The following is a 21137-nucleotide window of genomic DNA, read 5'->3' as shown; positions in this document are numbered from 1 at the left end:
CTCGGGACGTCTTTCGGCTCTCCACAGGACCGTACGTCCGCCTAGGGGACGTCTGTAAAGAAGATCGGAACGTTTTTTTAAATTATATTTACGGCGTCTGGACATTCGTGTTGTCCGCGTAAACTCTGCTCTCTCTCCATGAGAAAGGAGACGAAAGTCTGGGGTGTACGTCAGACGAAAAGAAGAAGGGACACATACACATATATAGAGCCGACGAGCGCATTTTTTGAAGCTCAGAAATCGAGCTGTTGTTCCGAGAAGTTAGAACGGTCATGATTTTTCGTGTCGCGGAAACTCGCACCCTAAAATGTGATGAGGAAAAGCTTCTCGCACCGTTTACGAGACATATTTCTGAGTATATTAATCCTCGATTCCCGATGAAATCGGATTTTGGTGATCGATCGGGAATCGAATGCTTTGATTATCGTTCGGCTCTTTTTCGCAAAGCTCGATTCGCATAGAAATCGCGCCGTTGTTTCGACCACTCTGACCACTTTTCACCTCGAATCGAGCACGTTTCTCGACATGGGCGAGGTAGGTCGAGGGGAATAAACGAAGCAGCCTTTTTCGTGCATTAGATATTTTTTTATACGACCGGTCGGGGGCGTCTTTTGCGAGGGGACGCTTGCGCGATCTCTCGACGCTTGCGTTTTTTGGAGACGCGAGGCGGATAACGAGATGGGAGGGAGGAGGGGGGGGGAGGAAATAATTTTCTCGCCGAAGGAGAACCGGACGTGGACGGATGGGATCGACACGTGGGTGCGCGAGGTCACATCGAGTGCGCGAATAACGAGAGAGTGAGATGAAAAAGAAAGACGCGATAATCTAGGACGATGATTTTTTACCTTTTTCTAAAATATGTCAATCGACTTAAGGTGTTAGTAGCACATGTTGATGTTCGATATATTCGCGGATTTTCGGGAGCGTGCGTCTGGCAGAATAAGGAATTTCACAAGCGTGCCTGGTGCGTGAGTGCGTTTCGCGCGCGAGAGGAAGCGAGAATTTATGCGGGGAATTTGTAGGGGAGGGGGAGGGGGGGTGGAGAGACCGCGAGGGAGGGAACGCGCGCGTGAAGAGCGAGAGAGAATTGCGAATGCGAAGAAATCGATCTTCGATTAGTCGTTGCACACGTAGCGAATGGCACGGATATCTAACTCGAGAATGTAGCCGGGAGGGAAGGGGGGGGGAAGAGGGAGGTGTATATTTAGTTAGTATCTTCTAGCTTCGGATCGTGTGGGAGACGCGTGCTAAATCTTCCGGATCTCATTTTCTACGAAGTGACAATTTCGATTTTCTTCGTGTTCTTTGTTTCTGTGTTCACATGTCCGATAACGAATTTTTATCTCGTGACTTCAAGATGCAATTTCCTGATGATTGCGTCAATCGTACGTAGCGACTTAAAGTATTAGGGAACTGTGTTTCTCGCATATATTATATATATATATATATATATATATATATATATATATATACATATAAATACGAAATGACGATGTCGCTGACACATCCCTTTTGAGAGCTCCACCTTTTATTAGCATTTTACACTGTCGCATGTCTTGTAATGAAACTGTAGCAAAAGTCATCGTCGAAACTTATTACGAATACCCGTAGGCTCGATAGATTATATGGTCGCGTGCGTAGAGAGAATAAATTATTTTTTACATATTCTTTTTAAATCTCTGTACATGTCGTCACATTGTTATATCGAGACTATTATTTTTGATAGTTGTGTCAATGCGCGCCTCAGATCTATTTTCCTGATTAACCAGCATCCTCTCTTTATTAATTTGTAATAAAGACAGCCCAGAAGATCAGCACACAATTATTGTACGATAATAAATTTGAGCAATTTTTTTTTTTTTTTTAATCCGTCGTCATCTCGTCGTTTATCCTTGATGTCTGCATCAACGCGCGCGCGTTTAAACACACCGTTGTCTTTATTATTTTAATTAACAGGTATTTTAGTGATTTAATATATACAAACCGAATACTACAAATTAACAATTATATTTTATAACGATATCTATTTTTTTAATTAATAAATACTTTATTAATTTAATATATAAACGAAATGTGTGTGTGTGTGTGTGTGTCTACTGTAAAGAAAAACAAATTAACAGTTATATTTTATAAGGATATTTTATAATGTAATATTTTTTATTTGCGAAACCGTACGTTACATACAGAAAGCTCGTGATATGGAAATAGATGCATCGTGTGTCGTGCGGCTATGTAATTTTCGAGCTCCCGTCGCCGTGAGAGAATCACTAGCGCAGTATTATTTACCCGTAGAGGGAGAGAAGACAGCCGTCTGTTCGCATTTACCCTTCGACCCCTCGAGGGATCGTGCAATTTGCACGAGATCGTCGCGGCGAGATAATTCGCGTTCGATTTCGCAACGCGCTCCGCGTACGTCGATCGTTCAACGAGATTCGTGTCGCGTTCGTCAATCCTCCGCATCGCATTTGTCGATCGCTTCTGTCGACCATGCTCAATTTAATCCGTTAACTCTTTAGCGGCGAGCTGTCGCTGATGACCGATCGTTGGAGTCGCGCGGACGAGTCGGAAAGCAAAAGGAGCGAGAGAACGCGATTTAGCTTAGCTCAACGAGCTTAGGACGCATCCTCGGGCGACGACAACGGCGGGAAATCCTTTATGGATTTCTTTTTTTTTTTTACACGTGATACACGCGAAAGAGACGTCTCGCGTGTCGCTTCGACAGCGATCCCTCGCTTTTCTTTCTTTCCTTCAAAAAAAAAAACGATCGCTCGTGCCTCGTCCAGAGGCGACCGATGACCGATAGGAAATGAAAATGAAAAAATGAAAAAAAAAAAAAAAGAGATGGGAAAGAGAGAGGAAATAGGCCAAGTATGCTTCTACGAGAGCAACCGCACCAGGCCAACGAACCGAGGAACCCAATATGTCCCCCTATATCCCCCGGAGTCGACGGAACCTTCGTGAATGTAAAACATAGCCGTGATCGATCGATAATCGTAGCTTAATTAGCGCGTAACACATAATAGAGTTTATTTTTTGGTCGCAGAATATTGTTATAAATATATTTAGCCGGGAGAGCATTTGTGTGCGCGTATTGCATGCCTCTGTGTGCGTGAGTGTGCACGTGTGTGTGTGTGTGTGTGTGTGTGTGTGTGTGTGTGTGTTCGCGCGTGTGTGAGTGATACACGTGTGAGACGTGTGAGAGAAAGAGGTGTACCTTTCGTGTAAGAATAAGGAAGTACGTCATGCGGAATCTGTGCGGAAGAGTAAAACGCGTATATATGCGTACGTATTTCGCTTTGCGTTCAATTGCGTGCATGTAACTGTCGAAAGCTACCAATGTGTGCGTGCGACTCCGTACGAAAGAGGATGTGGAATCGCTGCGACGACCCACCCTAAAACCGTGATGGCTGTATGATGAATGCTGACGGATTTGGAAAGAAAAAAAAAAATCGAGATTCTCTAATTTTTTTAAAGGCGTCTCGAGCCGTTCGCCGAAATTAAAGAAGGCGCGGTGTTGACTCGAAAAATTCCTTCGTGCTTTGCGGTTCGTTAAGGATAATCGGGATTTTCATCGATGCTCGGCTGCCCCGGAATTTTTCTCGACGATTTCGGGCGTGTTTAACGAACGCTCGTTTTTAACGAGAGGTTGTGACAGCAGCTCCACATCTCCACGCATCGTTTCGCGACAGTCTGCGAATTTCACCGAATCCTCGCGGGTTTGGCGTTAAACGCGATCTCTTCGATCCACGAATATCTATAATTTTTCTCGTTTTTCTTTTTTTTTTTTTTTTTTCTTTTATAATTAAAATCCGAGAGGAGCGCGTTTGACGCGCTAAACGGGCGAGGATTTCTTGCGTGCGGAGAATATATATTGTGGCATTAATAACATTAAGATATATCGGGCATATATGCGAGAGAGAGAGAGCCGTGATACGTGCGGTTTCGCGTAGGATAAGCTCTCGACTTGCTGCAATCGAGAAGATGAATATTTTTACTGTGAATTTTAGCAAGCTGCGTAAATTGCTCTTCGCGATCGCGAGACACCGAGTCGGTCCGCCCCTGCGCGGTTCTTCTCTCGCCGCTCTTGCCGCGAAGTGTATATCGTTAGATCTTTATTATTTTTTTGAAATTATACGTCTCGTTACCGATCGGGCGTGATGTGAAATCAGATATAAATAAATTTTGTAACGACAATGTAATAATTATTAGTAAAGTTCGAGTTTTCACAATTCTTTTCTGCTCTTCCTTGACTACGGCTGCCGCACGTGACACGGTGCGGATGCAGCAGGGCAGAAATCGTTTTTTGCGCTGACACAGCATTATTATAAATGTGTATGTACATATTACATAAATGTATAGACCTACAATGAAAGGTAGAATGCAAGAGAGAAAGAGAGAGAGAGAGAGAGAGAGAGAGAGAAAGTGTGTGCGAGAGAGCGATAGAAAGGACATGCGAATAATAATGTGTAAACAGAAAAGAGAACATGTTGTCAAGTGCATTCACGAAATGGACCATTATTACGAAACGCTCTCTATTAACGATAGTCTTTTTCGAGGAATAAATTAGGGAAGTCCTGCCTCGGAACTTCAAAACGCCGAGGCTGTGAAACGAAATTAGAAGTTATTCCTATGATCGGAATGTATTCATGGCAGCGTTGATCGTTTAGCCTCACTACTGCTACGTTATTAATACGGCTGGTTAGCAAAATATTATTATTATTGCATTATTAGAAATTTTATTTGTGTTTTTAGAAAGCGAGACGACTGTCGTTGACTGAATAGCTAGGCGATAATGGGACATTCCGCGTACGCATGTACGTACGTAGGCAACGACATTAATATTTGTTAATTATTGGAGCGGGCGATATTCCGTCGGGATGATTTCCTTAAGGGAGGTTTCTCCTTCGGGAAGTCGTTTCGCGACGGCGCGTTCCGAACTCGCGTCTCGTTGGAGCAATTTATCAGTAGGGTCGTACTTTCATGCTCGTTTCTCGGTCACACTTGACACTTTACACTCACACACAAACGTACACGCATACACATTATTATAATTATCCAAAAACTAAACTTACTGTACTATGTAACTATTACTATTTTTATGAATTTTTGTACATTTTTCTAATTATTTTGTATAATAATCGTTAGCGGAACGAGAGAAAATGGCAGAGTCTGACACTCACCTCCCCAAAAAAGTGTTCAAAGCGGAGTAAAGGAGCTACATCGACGGCGAAAAGAAACATATAGAGGAAAAAAAGAAACGGAAAAAAAAAAAAAAAAGAGAGAGAGAAAGAAAGAGGAATTTCGGTGCGAATGTGCTTATTGCGCGAGTTTTGTGCGAATGTATGCGCGCGATCGTGTGTGTGTGTGTGTGTGTGTGTGTGTGTGTGTGTGTGTGTGTGTGTGTGTGTGTGTGTGTGTGTGTGTGTGTGTGTGTGTGTGTGTGTGTGTGTGTGTGCGAGCGAAAAAGAGAGATAGAAAGAAGTAACGAGAGAGTGAAAGAGAGTACGCAAGGGAGAAAGAGAGAAAAGATGAGTAATGCAAAATAGATAACAGAAAACGTACGCGAGTGAGCGTATGGCGTGTATGTGCAATTTTTGTGAAAGTAGGAAAAGAGAGAAGAAAAAAAAAAGAAGAAGAAGAAGAAGCCACGACTGTCGACAATGTAGTCCACCGTTTGTCTGTGTAATCTTGTCTTAATCTGTCTCCTTGTCTGTCTGTCTGTCGGTTTGCCTGTCCGTCTGTCTGTCTGTCTGTCGGTCCGTGCTGTTTCACAGGGGAGGAAAATTCGTTAATATCTCTTAAGAGCGACGTAGCGTTACTTTTTCTCTGGAACATATGATGCGACGACGACGACGACGACGACGACGACGATAATGACGATGATTTTTATGTTTTATATTAAAAGAAAAAATGCGCGCGTGCGCGTGACGAAATTTCTTCGTGACGAACCTGCTAAAGATATATATGTATATTTATATATGTGTATATATATATATATATATATATATATATATATATATATCGTAAGAAAAAGGGAGAGAGAGAGAGAGAGAGAGAGAGAGAGAGAGAGAGAGAGAGAGAGAAAGGGGGAGAAAAGAAAGCGATATCAACCGAAAGGAAAGAGAGAAAGGATATAGAGGTAGTATCGGGAAAGTATAATAATAAAAAAAAAAAAAAAAAAAAAAACAAGACTAAATGATGTTCAAAACGACGATAAAACAAAAGGGAAAAGGAGAAGGGAAACGGTAGAGGCGGAGAGGATTTAAATAATTCCGCGGCGCTCTCACAGGCAGACGCCGCGAAAAGTCGAATGTGTGAAAAGAAAAAAAAAAGATCTACTTCGTATTTGACGACGTGTTTGTTATAATTATAAGGGTCACTTTTTCTTTTCTTTTCTCGAAATGAAATGCTATAAAATAGATCAATTCTTTCATGGATATACGGTGTCCTGGTTACTTTTGCCCGATCCCGATCGCATTTCCGATCCCGCGAGAGACGTACTAGTTCTGCTCACGTGTGTATAATCGATCGAAGGGTTCGGAACAAGAGAAAGAGAAAGAGAGAGAGGGAGAGAGAGAGAGAGAGAGAGAGAGACGCGAGAGTAAATTCGTGAGATTGTTGTAAGATAATTCCAAAAAAACTTTATCCGGATAAAACGTCCGTTTTTATAATTCAAAATCAGAATTCAACTGTGCTCTAACGAAGACTCGTTGCTCCGAACCACTCGAACTCTCGATCTCCCATCCTCGATTCCTCGACAAATAATCCCGCAAAAAAAAAAAAAAGAAACGAGATATATATGTATATGTTTTATGACGTCTCGAATGTAAAAACGAGCGAGCCAAAAGGCGCGTTCGTCCTTAGCCTCCTTTGTCCCTTCCCCGCGCGCGAATATATATATATAGTTGGTAATATATTATTCTTCTACTCTTACTACTTGAATATTTATATGTGCAACTTTTCGATTTTGTTCGTTTCCACCCTTTTTAGTACTTTAATAAATGAGTTTGTTAAAAATAACCCAATGGAGCTTCATTTACGTTGCTATTTGTACGTTTTCTTCTTTCTTTTGCTCTTTCAAGCTAGTGAACATTATTTTTTTTTTTTTTACTCAATTATTCGTTACGAACTCGTAAAGTGTAAATCTCTCTATTTTAATGAATTTTAAGTTTCCATTGAAATTCATATATTAATTTTATAAATCGTAAGGACGAAAATACGTATTAGAATTTTACACATAGAAATAATCTTCAGAAATTAAAAACGAAATGCGAGGAAATAAATAATTAATTGATTCATGTAAGTATATTTTGAAAGTTGTTTAGAAATTATATCGCATGCACATCTTCATAAAATTTACACATTAAAACATTTTTCTAATATTAAAATGCAGCAAATAAGTATATAAATAATTCATATCTATTAACTCATAGATTTTATTAATATTTTAAAAAGTTATATTATAGATACAAATTTATGTATCATATAAATTTTACTTTCTTAATATATTGTATCAATATTTGAATTTATAATATATTGACAATATACATATTATATTTAAAATCGATTAGATCATTGATAAAAATATATTTTTCATTTGTGTATTTTCATGCGTATGAAATTATAAGAAAATCAGAGAAAAGAGCGTTATACTGTATATTTACTATTATTTATTTAATATACCAATGATATCTCACCCACCCACCCACACACACACACACACACACACACACACACACACACACACACACAAATATTAATATCAATAATTATCGATAAATGCAGAGCTTGTTACCAAGCTCAAGAAATGAAGATCCACACAGATACCAGATGGCGTACTAAGCAACACATACCTCCCTCTATTCGAAACTGATGATGATTCTTCTGAACGTGGCCATTGGTCCTTGCCTCTAGAACACAATGTCTCAAGTATTGCAATAACCAATCAATTTACAGCTTTTCCCTAAAATGAAAGATCTACTGTTTTTTAGACAGACTTTTTCTTCTCCACCTTTTATCCTCCTTCCTTTTCTCTCCGACATGTAAAGAGAAGGAGAAACGATGAACTATATGCATGAAATTCAGCTGAAAAGAACTAGAATCCCTAGGGATTCTGAAAAAAAAACAGACCTAAAGATAAAGACGTTCCCACAAAAATATCGCGAGCGTCAAATGGAACGTAGCTTAAGCTGATGGCGCTGCCGTCGCTGAGTATCGATACTAACGCTTGCGATTCTCGAAGTGAAGACTTGAATATTTTCGCGGCGAAGCATGGACTTTTCTACGGGATGCGGTAATGTGACCCGCGTTTTGTTACTGGCTTCGTCGGCTTTCTGAGGACGTCTGATCGAGACATATATGAACGTGACGTACATACGCGTGCATTCCTGTGTACAGGTAACAAATATAAAAATAATATTGTGTCAGTGTGCAAAAAAACTACAGGATGGAAAAGATGAACTTGAACGGTAAATTATGGAAAGATCACCTCATCACCGCATTCATTACGCATGATAATTCTTTCGATGTATCCTTTTCCTATCCTACTATAATAGGTTTTTTTTTTTTTTCAAATAATTTTTTTGTTATTTGTTTCGTTAAGTTTTAATTAAAGATGTAACGATGTATTTTTATTAGGTTGGCTTGCATATATCTGCATCGCTTTCACACAATTCGTCTATGATGTAGTGAAGAAAAGTACTGTATAACGATGTTTCTTGGATAAAAAGAAACATTAGGATCATGAAAGTATGTGCCTTCGAGTTAGACATATAAAGGATTTTATTTAGTGGAGAAGAGGTTTGAGAAGTGATTTTCACAAAGTGTTACTCAACATATACTCAACATATGTTAATATTATTAAGTAATAATTACAAACAAAATGACAAAAAAAAGTGATAAAATGAAAATTACCAGAAAAAGCAATAATGAAACGAAAAATAATGATAAATTAAAATTATTAAAAAATCTTCGCCCATGTACAGTTCGATTGCGTGATATTGCTTTAGATAAAGATTTAGTTCAATTTTATCAATTGCATTTATTGTTAAGAAAAACAAAATCATCAAAACATACATTATCTATTAACACATCTAAAAATTCTAATAATGTGTTAAAAGAAATTGTGCAGAAAGATAATACTTCAGAGGACAAGATTTCTTATATAACTAAAAGAAATTCGACAAAATTGGCAAAAAAAGAAAGTAAAAATGTTAATTTTCAGTTAAACAGTAAGAATATAGGAATAAATAGAGACATATCATTACACAATCAATATTGCGAAATAATTCAATCAGATTTTATACATCTGAAACAGGAGCTACAAGATGAAACCAGTATTGAGTCATTTTCAAGTAAAAATTATTATGAACCTACTACATCTACTAGCTCATCTTCTTACTATAATCAGATACAAAAATCAACTGTATCAAAAAATAATAAAAAGCTTTCTGGTATTAGAAAACGGAGGAAAAAACTGAACTGGGAATGTAAAAAATCCTATAAGAAAACAGGTAATTCTGTTAAACTTGTATATTATAATTTATATATATATATATATATTATAAAGTTTTATTTTATCTGTTTATCTTATCTGTTTGTCTTATCAATGTATTGTTTGTTTTATCTGTTTTTTTTATATAAATAGTTGCAGCTATAAAATTAACTCCAGATAGTTCAGTTGATGAAAATTATTTGAAAGAGGAAGATTTAACTGACACTGATCATAATAGCAAGAGCCAAGAAATATCCAGTGAATCCATCATGAAAAGTAATGATTTATATACAATTTATGTTACCAATGGATCAATTCAGGAACAATGTAAAAAGCAACATCAAAACAGTAAAGGTACATTTATTGAAATATCATTAATCTTATAAAATAATATATGAAAAGGGAAAAGATCTGAAAATCCAGTTTAAAGCATCCTTAAACAATAACATATCTTTTCAGCAATATTGAATCAAATCAACACAGATATAAAACAGAAAAGTTCTATAAATAAAACAGCCGAGGATATTAAGTTGAGTTTTAAATCTTTACCAATGTTGTCTGAAAATACTTTCATTTCATGTGATAAGATGAAAGAAAACCAAAATCAAAAGGATGCAAATAAAAAATCGAGTAACAAACCTATATCTTTAGCTGTCAATAATATGCAAAAAATCAATGCTTCAGAATCATTTGACAAATTAAATTCCATCTATTCAAAAACATCCAAAATCGATTATATTAATAAACTACCTGATCTTAAAGTGTATATTGAAAAACAATGTATAGATAAGATAATCAAAACAGAAAAATCAAAAAATCTACCAATAATAACTGACCACCATATTTTACCTAAGGGTATGGTAAAGATTTTAAAAAAGAATAGTGATGAAAGTTTGCAGAGCAATGTTTCTGAGCAGGTTTCTTTGAAACAAAATGATAACAATACAAAGCAAATTTTGCATACTGATAAGACACTTAAATCTACAAATATACTTGGAAAAAAAGACTGTTTTATATCTAAAATGAATGATAAGTCAATTGATAAGTCAGAAGTATCAAAGTCCATTCCTAACAATAATATTGATATGAAAGATAAAAATTTAACTAATGGTAAGCTCCATCATAAAGTAATTGATGATAAAATCTTAAATTCTTTAAAGAAAATAAAAAATGATATTTATAATAAAGCAAACAGTCGTGATACTAACAGTGATACAACTGAAATATATGAAAATTACACTTCAAAACTTCAAGAACAATCAAACAAATTGGATAATGATAGAGTACATGACAGCAATAAATTACAAGATAAATTAAGAGAAGAAAATAAATTACAAAATAAAGAAAAGATTGTGAAACAGGGTCAAAAACGTATTGCAGAAGAAAATACTACAGATACTAAACAGAACAATAAAAAAAGGAAATTAAATAGAACTAATTGGCAGCATAATCTATGTTTTCAATTGATAAATAAACAACTTAATGATGTTCCAAAAATTAATACAGTGGTAACAGCGAAATCAAATATATCTAAAAAAAGTGATTTTGAGGAAGATATGGATTTGCGTGAATATTTGAATAAAAAGGACACAAAACAATTTCCTTATCGACCTACATTTGGGAACAAATTTAATAATGGAAATAATGCAGAATCTGAGCAGACAAATTTAAATAATAAAAGTGTTTTAGTACAAGAAATATCAAAAGTTAGTACAAGAAATATCAAAAAGAGAGTTTGCAGAAGACTTTCTTTTGAAGAATCAACTTCTAGTAAAAGTTCATCTGAAGAAGAAGAAAAAGATTATATCCAAAAAGATTCGATTTGCAATGATCAGTCGCATCATCTTAGCACATTACAAAGCTCATCAGAAAAGACGCAACACGCAAATCAATTAGATACAAGTATTCATAAAAACACTAATATACAACAGCATATGAATAGCACAGAAGATGATGATTGCATTTCTCTTTTTGCAGAATCATTTGATACGACTATGTAAGTGTAGATCAGAGAAAGTCTGATAATACATGATTTAATTATAAGTTATTTTTTACAAAGTTAATAATCTTTTAAATATTTTTTATATTTTGTAACTGGATAGTGATGTACAAATCATTCCTAATAACTAAAACTTTAATTGTTTTTATAGATTTGAAAAAACATTAAGTGAAGAGAAGAAACCATACAAATTTATTCATTCTGATTTGCCGTACATGATGACTGCTAAAAGTTTTGATCAATATGTGAAAAAGAATGCAACAGAATTTAATAAGGAGTATGCAAAATGTATAGAAAATAGTATAGTAACGTCTAATAAAATTGATGAAGTAAATAAAGTAAATAAAGAATCTAATGATCAAAAGGAACAGATTATGTGTACGGAAGATATGCTTGGGATCGCAACTACATCAAAATTAGTACCTGAAATAAAAAACGAGGAAATATCAAAATGTCAAAATTTTCAAAACAAAAGATTTTTCAATGGATATTGTTTTTCGATATTAAGAAAAAATTTGTGTTACAATATACCATGTATATACGGACACGATGTAGGTATATGTTTTGCCATTATTTTATTTATTGTACATAGCCACTTATATTAATTTTATATAAAATTTTATCTCTAGTTGCAGTATCTCATTAATAGAGTTTGTTCACAAGATTTCAAAACAATATTGGATATAATTCAAGAAGCATCATATCATGGTTTCTGTTTTTTTTATGAAACATTATTATCAAGATTAACTGTTGATCAGATTTTAATAACATACCAGACATTTTATAATAGGTTAGAAATGAATGATCACTTAATTAAGAAAAAAAAAAGTCTAACTCATAAAGTTATAAAAGAATTAATTAATAAAAAGATGTCATTAAGAATGATCGTGAATCATCTCATAGAACATACTGCGACTACTACAAACAATCTCATATTCATATTCACATGTATAGAAAAATATGTAAAATGTGGTGAATATTGGGATACCCTAAAACCTTTAATTTTGAGATTGCCATCGGATAAATATATCATCGTGCAAGTATTAATAGAATGCATAAAAAATGAAAAAACAGTTGATATTCAAGATATTAATGATAACTTAATAAGTAAAACTCCTCCAGAGATAATATCAACGTTGGATAAAAATATAATAGAACGCTTTAAGAATTTGTTGACCAAGAAAACTGCAGAAAGTTCTCATTCTATCATTCAAAATTTTGGAGAAAATTTAGCGTCGGAAACCATCGCTTCTCCCGATGGAAGTACAAACTCTCAACAATCGATTTGCAATGATACTTTTATAAATGAAATTGCAGATGAAGGTGAGGACTGTACACCCGAAATAAAAGAGAGAACTTATATAATGCAATTTATCGGTAATTATTCTATTTAGTTTATTGTTGAAAAATATGTATATATTTTATAGAGAATATTTGGAATACACATATAATTGATATTTATACATAATATGAATATATTTTTTTGTAGATAATTTACCTGAAGCACGATCCGTTTATAGAGATCATGAACATCTCTGGAAATTTTATGTAGATTTAGATAGATTTAAAAAGGGACTTGAACATAAGGATTATGATTATGTTATTGATATCTTGAAAAAATATGTAGAAAAACAAAATGAAACTCCATTATTTATTCGTTCCTGTTGTAATATACTTCGAAAAGAGATAACACGATCAGAATACCACTTAGCAAACATCATACGTCGTACAGGTAATAAATATTTTACTACTGATATATTTTCGAATGATATAAAATATCTATTATAAAGTATATGACACACTTTCTCTTTAGTGAAATTGTTTTCTCCATTTTTTTTATATATATTTTATTTTCGTAATCAAATAGTTCTTATATGAGGATGTTCTGCATCTACAAATTATTATTATGATTCTAAAATACCCCTTATATATAAACAGATGCATGTAACATATTATTTTATAAATTTTAAGCATCAATAGTTACATATAATGAAAAAGTAAATAATTTTATGCTAAGGTTTTTCTGCAGCTTTTTTTATTTAATAATAATTTGAAGTATTTTTTTTATTTAATATATAAATTATAACAGGAATATTCTTTGTTTATATTGAGTAACTTACAATATATGAATTAAATAATAATATAAATATATTTTATGTAATATGACATTGTAATATATTATAATAAAATAAAATGTGAATGAACTTTAGAGACTACAAATTTTATTTACAATTTTACCTAATTCTCATTTTGGACTTTACAGTCCAACTGGATGTCTTCAACATTCTAGGCAAAATCTTGTTTGACATAAGCTTAAACATTTTGACAAATTTAGTGGACAAGGAAGCCTGGGGGCTTGCACTATGGTTTATTCAATCGCTTAAAATATACGATTTACCATATAATGCTCAATATTTTTTGCTATCAGCTGAAATTTATTTAGCTAACAAGAAGGCAGTAGAAGCATGTGATTTACTTAAAAGTGAGTTTTTTGCAAATCAATCTTTTTTTTTTTTTGTAAATGATATCAATACATCATGAAAAATATTATATTGGAAAATTGGCTAAATATTATATATTGGAAAAATATATAAATATAAAAATAACCACATAATATTAAATCCTTTTATATTGTGATTTTTATAAATATAAATTAATTTGTTATGATTTACAAAAAACCAATACATTTCAAATTATTTTTTCACTCATTTTATGTTAATATATTTCATATATCATGTTACATTAATTTTTTCAGACAAAAATATTATATATACGAGTCGTGATAAATGGTATGTTAAAAGTACCATTAATGACGAATATGTAAGAAGCAAAATAATGCTCATCCTATTGGATTCATTTTGTAGTGAATTTGTTAAACGTGCTTTCTTCCTTTTTCAATTTTTGCTTAAAGATCAAAGCAGTCAATATTATCCAATAGGTAAAGTAAAATTTTAAATGCATTTTTTCGTTATTCATATTATCATATGTCACGGATTAATTATTATACAATTATATCAATATCTTCAATATTTATAAAACTTATCCTCTTTTATTATTTTTAGATTTGTCTCGTTATGTGGACAAGTTAATAATATTAATTTTATTAAATGAAGATAAGAGTTTAATCATAGAGATGGCCAACTTAATACTGAAGTATACTTTTATGTTAAGTACAAAAACATGTCGAGCATTAACTTCAACATTAATTCATGTGGATGAAAATATAGCCAAGCAGATATATAATTATGCTGAAGGTTTAGGTATTTACTCAACTGTGAAGGTAAATATATTGGTTTCATTTACAGAGTAATGTAATAAAGTAAAAATCTAACTACAAATTAATTTATGAAAAATATTTTTCTTTTTTATTTCTTTTTAATATTCTGTTTTTATTTTTTTTAATATCTTAGAAACTTTTAGATTAATAGAAATTCTTAATGTATTCATTCATCTATTTAATATAGTTGTGGCCAATAACATATATAATTATAAATTCTGATTTAACGGAAGAAGAGATATATCTGGCGTTTTCGCAATTATTAAAAATTATTGTGTTAAATTGTGGACATGCAATTGAATTTACCAAACAAATCAGAGTATACTTTATCATGGAGGTAAAAACTTTTTATTCTTACAAATTATATTTAGAATATTTTATACACCTAGTATAATAATAAGTACATATTAATATTAATATCTTTTCTATTTCTTAGTTATTCACATCATACATTTAAATATTAATTTGCAGGTAAAATTGAATAATAAACAATTTTATAGTGCAGAATGGCAGACCTATTATAATAACAAAGTTATTACAAATACAAAGACATTAATTAGAAATGTTTTGAAAAAACGATTTGACCCGCCTATATTATTAATGAAAGATAAAATTAGTAACAGAATGTATAAACTACAAAGCAAAAGTCTCATAAATTATTTAAAGACTGAACATTGTAATTAAAGTTATACTTGTATCCATCTTTGAACAATAGTACATTATTTCAAACAAGAGATTAGAACTTTTAATACTTTAAAATTAGTACTTTAAAATTATAAATGAAATATTGTTTTATTATCCCAAAAAATTCGAGAGCTTTTATTTGACACAGAGCATTTTTTTATGCTTTAAGTATATATTTAAATTATATTTATATATATTTATATATATTAAAACAATTTTTTTAATTATTAGAATTAGATATTAATATAAAAATAGTACGCACAAAATGTTTAGAAAATATATCATGATTTTCATATATTTACAATTTTACAATTTTTTATGTAATTTCTATATTATGTGAGATATTGAATAACAAAGTTGATTTTTAGTTATTATTTTTTACAATCATGACAATTTATATTTTGTAATTTAACAATATTATGTAGAAACATAAACAGACATACATCACATATGATCTTATATATGAATATTGTTATTATATCTGAACTCATCAAATGTATTTACTCTATGTATAAATTTATATATAATAAATAAAGTTATAAGTAAATAAATGCATAATTAATTTACATTAATATATATTTATCAGGTGTAAGAGAATAATATGTGTGAACATATATAAACAAATTATATAATTTCAAAGTTTCATAATAAATACAAATTCAATCAATTATTGAATTTGTATTTATTATGAAACAATTCAATGAATTATTGAAAACACAAAAAACTTTAAAATAAATTTATAAAAGCAGCTGCAGCTGCTTTTATAAATTTATTTTAAAGTTTTTTGTGTTTTCAATAATTCAATATTTCATTGCATTTTTTGACATTCGTGCAAGTAAAAAAGATATTTGGTTGATAAAGGGGACACGCTTGTAATGGTCATGAATCGCTAGAGATGTATTCATTCCACTCTACTTTGCCTATACAAAAAAAATATCGGCACAAAAAAATATATATTACTATATATATATTTTTTTTTTATGTAACTTAATTTACTAAATAAAAAAAATCCTTATCTGATTTGTTTAATACAATAAATTGGAATTAATAAATAAGTACTATGTGCACATATACATAAATCTTAATCAAATTCAGGTATGTCATCAAAAGAATAACCAGGTACTTTTTGATATGCTAAAATAGCTACCCTCATGTGATAAGCCCCTGGTATAAACATCAAGGCCCCTAAGATTATCACTGGCCACATTCGATCTGAATACTGCAACATGATCAGAACATAATGCGATAGATATTAAAGTAATACAAGGTTTATATCTTTAAATTTATCTATTGGACAAGATTGGAGATAAGAGATTATTTCATACTTGTATACTCGCTGAAGATTATTTGAAAAGAGATAGACAATGTAATTTTATATAATTCATAGCAATAAAACCTTACTTTTGAATCAATGTGTCCACTCACAATCAGGCTACCCATAATGAGCATAATAGTTCCTCCAACGAATAGGAGAGCTGCTAATGTGATAGCTTTCCATGGTATCTTCACTGGTGGACTTACAAACTGAAATAAAAAAAGAAATTGCTTTTGCTAATTGAAATATGATATTAAAATGTTTTGCTAATTAAGATAATGTTTTACTGTATGTTATTTTGTTAAATTGGTAGTCTAATGACTCTTAATATCAATTTTTGTTAAATTTTGTTAAATTCTCCTTAAATTGAGAAGAGATGAGAAGTTATCCATAATAGATTATCTTTATTTTTTATTATTTTATATAATATCAATTGCAAATATAGCTTTGCTTTAAAAAAAAAAATCTATCGTGTTATCTGTGTATGACTAACTTGGACTACTCACATCAATACCCAATAAAGAAGATTAAGATTAGATAATAAACAATAATAATCCTAATAAACTACATCGTCTCATAATGTTGAGTTGTATTCTTTTTTTTTATTTACCTGTGAATCAAAGAAACCATTATCGGTTTCTGTAAGTTGTGTATAATCCACGTTGTCGAATTGTCTGTCACTTCGAACTTTCTTTCTGCACATACTCGTCCTATGGATATAGTCTGAAAAAAAAAACAAAAACATCTTATTACTTGTCAGAAATAATACTTTTTACTTCTTGTCCTCTTTCTTATTGTCCAAAACTTTTGAATGAAGCTCTTTAATCTGTGAATGCAAAGTACACAACACTTGAAATTATACATATATATGATAGAAAAGAAGAGAGAGAGAGAGAAGAGAAAAGAAAGAGGAAGCGGAGGTCAAACGCACCGATTGCCAATTCTACATGTGCGCGCTAAAATAATTATCCGGACGACATCTATATCGCATTAACGTTGATGCATTAAAATCAGAGAAACGTCATACGACGCGAAGCGCTGGCTCATCGGCCGGTTACATCATCACGCTATCAGTCTTCGATTATCGCATCGGAGAAGGAGGATATCGTGACTTCGGCAATGACATGTACGGTAAACCTCGCGTTATTGAAAAATAAAAAGAATTCTTCGATCTTCCCCTCGATTCTTCCCCCTTCCCCTCCCCTCCTCAACCACCCAACTCTTTCTCTACATCAATTTTGACGTAGCGTTGGAGATTTCTTTGCTTGTGCATGATGCCTTTTGCATATATTCGAATATGAATAATACACTTTATTACCATAAAATTATCTCGCGACGCTCATACTTGTGTGTCGAGGAGTCTCGTAAATGAATCAGAACACACGTCGTCGTTGAGACGTTACGTCAAACGTATAGCTTCGCCGTCGTGCACACAATAAAAATACTGTGCATGAGTGATAAATATGGTTCGTCAAATCGCTCAAAGATGCCGTTACTGTATTCGCTGTCTGCCGCTGCTATCTATGACCGAAGGTACTAATTGAATAAATACGTGACTTGTTTTTCTTTCTTTTTTTTTTTTTTTAGTTAAACTTCTCCCACATTGGAGAAAAAAAAGAGAAAAGAAGTGTAGCGCAGGAAGTTGAGCTATAAAATACAGGCCTTGTGTGTACAGACCGAGGATCGGGGGACATTTTTCGATTAAGACGGGATTTTTAATAATTTTTTAATTTATATATAAACTCTCGATAACAATTTGTTTTTACCAGCAGCCACGTGCCGTTATTTTTACGGCCTTGAAACGAGCGACCCAAAGCCGGAATTACATTTTCCTACTAATAAATCGATAATCAATTTTAATAATACCGATTAAATCTCCTCCCCTCCAAGGAATTTATTGCGAAAAATATCACCCAGACAGAATGAAGGAAGGGTAGAAGAACTAATTAAAATTGTACGATAGTAAATTGTGGAGAAATCTCGATAGAAACGACAAATCAAATAAAGAACCAGAAAAGTTAAATTAATACAGGAATTCGTTAACTTTCTGTCGACACGTTTTAATTGTTATAATTGATTTAGAAAAAAAATTATAAATTTTATTTAATTTTATTTTGTTATCAAATAAAATTAATATATTCTTCCAGCAAATCAAAAGGAAAAAGAAATTATTCAAGATACAAATGTTAAATCAATAGGTTTTAAATTAATTAATTAGATTAATTAATTTGGTATTATAATTGTAAATTGTCCATTATTAAATGCTGTTAATGTGTACGTGTATGTGTAATGAAATAAAGAAGTAAAGAAAATTATGAAGTTTTAGAAACTCGTTACTCGATAGACTTCAATTGTTATCAAATAATCGATTGAGCAATTTATTACCAAATACAATTAACATATGCTTGTGACAGAAATTGAATGAAGAAAAAAGTATATTTAACATACAAATCCATTAATATCAACGGACTTTAAATATCACAAATGTTATTTAATGTGATTGATTATTTAATCAATATAGTACTAAAATTATAAACTGTTCTATCGTTGGAATGTAATTAACATACCGTGATAAGATAAAGAAATGAAGAAAAGTTATATATTTACGATATAGATTAAGGTGCATATCATCATCTAATGATTTAATGATCAATCTAATATTAAATTTTGTCATCGATTGCAATTAATTATTTGTAACGTATTTAATTGAAATTTTTCTTTTGATTAAAAATCATAGAATTATTTTTTTTTTCATCTTTTTATAAAGGTTTTGATTTTCTTACAAGCTTCATTACCTGTATTATCGCTTTTACAAATTTATATCTTTTTAAATATATTTCCTGTATATTTCATATATCGTTATGTTCTTATACATTACATACGATATATATATATATATATATATATATATATATATATATATATATATTTTATAATTATATATATATATATATATATATATATATATAATTTTATCGTAACATGCTGTATTAATATCATGTAAAATGTTATAAATTAATCAATGCAATTTTTTAGCTTAATGTTAGATTTAATATTTTGTAAATGCTTCACACGACACTTTTGCTTAGAATTTTTATTTCCGCATTGCTGCCATGTATTTTCATCCATCCTTTAAGACTCTCTTTATCCACTGCAGCCATATTGGATTACGACATTAGAAACCAAAGATCTTTCTCTTGCAACATAGAAAAGTAAATTAGCTTTTGAATATGTCACCACATATGTATGATAAAATTAATATATCAAAATTATTTTAATCCTGCATAAGTAAATCGTAATTCAATGCCTGCAATGGGAAAAAAATTGAAAGTCTTAACTATACGATACACGCCAACGTGGCATCCGACTTAATATAGTCCATTTGCGTGATTATGTCATTGCAGCCAAAATCATAAGAGAGATGTGACAAGAGTTAACGCGTTAATTTAATAAAGATCCGGATGAAAATTTTCTACCCTTGTGATATCATTCGAAAACACAATCTGCGTGATTGATCCGAGTTAAAATTTGACGACTCATTTGACGACTCACTCGCAGAAGGCAAGAGCAATTGAAAATATCGGTCTCGAATTGTTTATTAAAGTTGTGGGTTGACTGGTGAGAAGGGAAGGATATGTATATCCGAACACACGAGAATCAATTTCCACTCACTAATGGACAAGCCCCGAGGTTAGAGTTGCGCTTATGATTGCTAATGATTAATCACATATCGGACTACTCATACCGAATATGGATCCCCGGTAGCTTGGCATAGCGATCGACGTTGCACGTGCCGTCCCTCGTTGACATAGCAGACTCTGGCCTCGGAGACTTCCTGGCGATTTTGCTTTGTCGGCCAGACGGATCGATCTGGGAGAGTGCAGGAGGCTGTGCCTTTCCCTGCGTCGCGACGCCGATGACAGTGCGGCGTCGGGGTGAAGGGGGACGCGAGGGGTGAATCGCACGCCGGGATGCGCAGTGAAACAGGCCGAGTCGCCGTGTTTACCACGACGATAAATGCCAGCGAAAATCGTTGACGAAATCGAGGAGGAAGCGGAGGGGAATCGTATGTCAACGATGCCGAATAAAGTTAAGTCGAAAAATGCCGCGGCCTCTTGCAGCTTGTACATTAAGATCTCCGGATTGGAGATAGGACGTATCTGGAAAATGAGATGTTCACCTGAATACAAGCCAAGTCTGTGCAATAAGTCACAGCCCGATTTAGACGGGATTTTATATGGGAATTGATGATAAAATCCGAAAAATCTACATTTCTCAGACGTTGATCCGAACGCTTCAAACGTGAGATATAACTGAAGGACAAAGAATGCCCAATCTTTTTCTACATTTATGCTAAATAAAGTACAAG

The 21137-nt window shown here is 32.6% G+C and overlaps 2 protein-coding genes across 5 annotated transcripts; one reads left to right on the top strand and one right to left on the bottom strand.

Annotated features, from left to right (window-relative positions):
* The first annotated feature begins 7169 nt into the window (after positions 1-7169).
* Positions 7170-15501, top strand: LOC105433198 (uncharacterized). Of its 3 annotated transcripts, none has more exons than XM_089085337.1 (12): positions 7170-8397; positions 8638-9512; positions 9647-9847; positions 9953-11489; positions 11644-12043; positions 12122-12869; positions 12982-13224; positions 13756-13974; positions 14248-14430; positions 14555-14772; positions 14957-15106; positions 15241-15501. In XM_089085337.1, the coding sequence occupies exons 2-12, from the start codon at positions 8882-8884 to the stop codon at positions 15451-15453; spliced, it is 4743 nt and encodes a 1580-aa protein (XP_088941463.1). In that variant the 5' UTR covers positions 7170-8397; positions 8638-8881; the 3' UTR covers positions 15454-15501. The 3 variants fall into 3 exon arrangements, with proteins under 3 accessions (XP_088941463.1, XP_088941461.1, XP_088941462.1); XM_089085335.1 differs by having other exon boundaries at positions 7170-8468; XM_089085336.1 differs by having other exon boundaries at positions 7170-8555.
* Positions 15095-20689, bottom strand: LOC105433184 (transmembrane protein 230). 2 transcript variants are annotated; one of them, XM_011648353.3, is made up of 4 exons: positions 20514-20689; positions 17379-17491; positions 16855-16977; positions 15095-16672 (listed from the first exon to the last, which is right to left on the bottom strand). In XM_011648353.3, the coding sequence occupies exons 1-4, from the start codon at positions 20539-20541 to the stop codon at positions 16535-16537; spliced, it is 402 nt and encodes a 133-aa protein (XP_011646655.1). In that variant the 5' UTR covers positions 20542-20689; the 3' UTR covers positions 15095-16534. The 2 variants fall into 2 exon arrangements, with proteins under 2 accessions (XP_011646655.1, XP_011646656.1); XM_011648354.3 differs by lacking the exon at positions 20514-20689 and adding an exon at positions 18087-18247.
* Between the last annotated feature and the right edge of the window lie 448 nt (positions 20690-21137).

Source organism: Pogonomyrmex barbatus, unplaced genomic scaffold, assembly GCF_055798465.1.
Source record: "Pogonomyrmex barbatus isolate J1 unplaced genomic scaffold, ASM5579846v1 scaffold1, whole genome shotgun sequence".
Taxonomy (NCBI): domain Eukaryota; kingdom Metazoa; phylum Arthropoda; class Insecta; order Hymenoptera; family Formicidae; genus Pogonomyrmex; species Pogonomyrmex barbatus.
The sequence above is the reverse complement of the archived record's forward strand: the minus strand, read 5'-3'. Positions and strand labels throughout refer to the sequence as shown.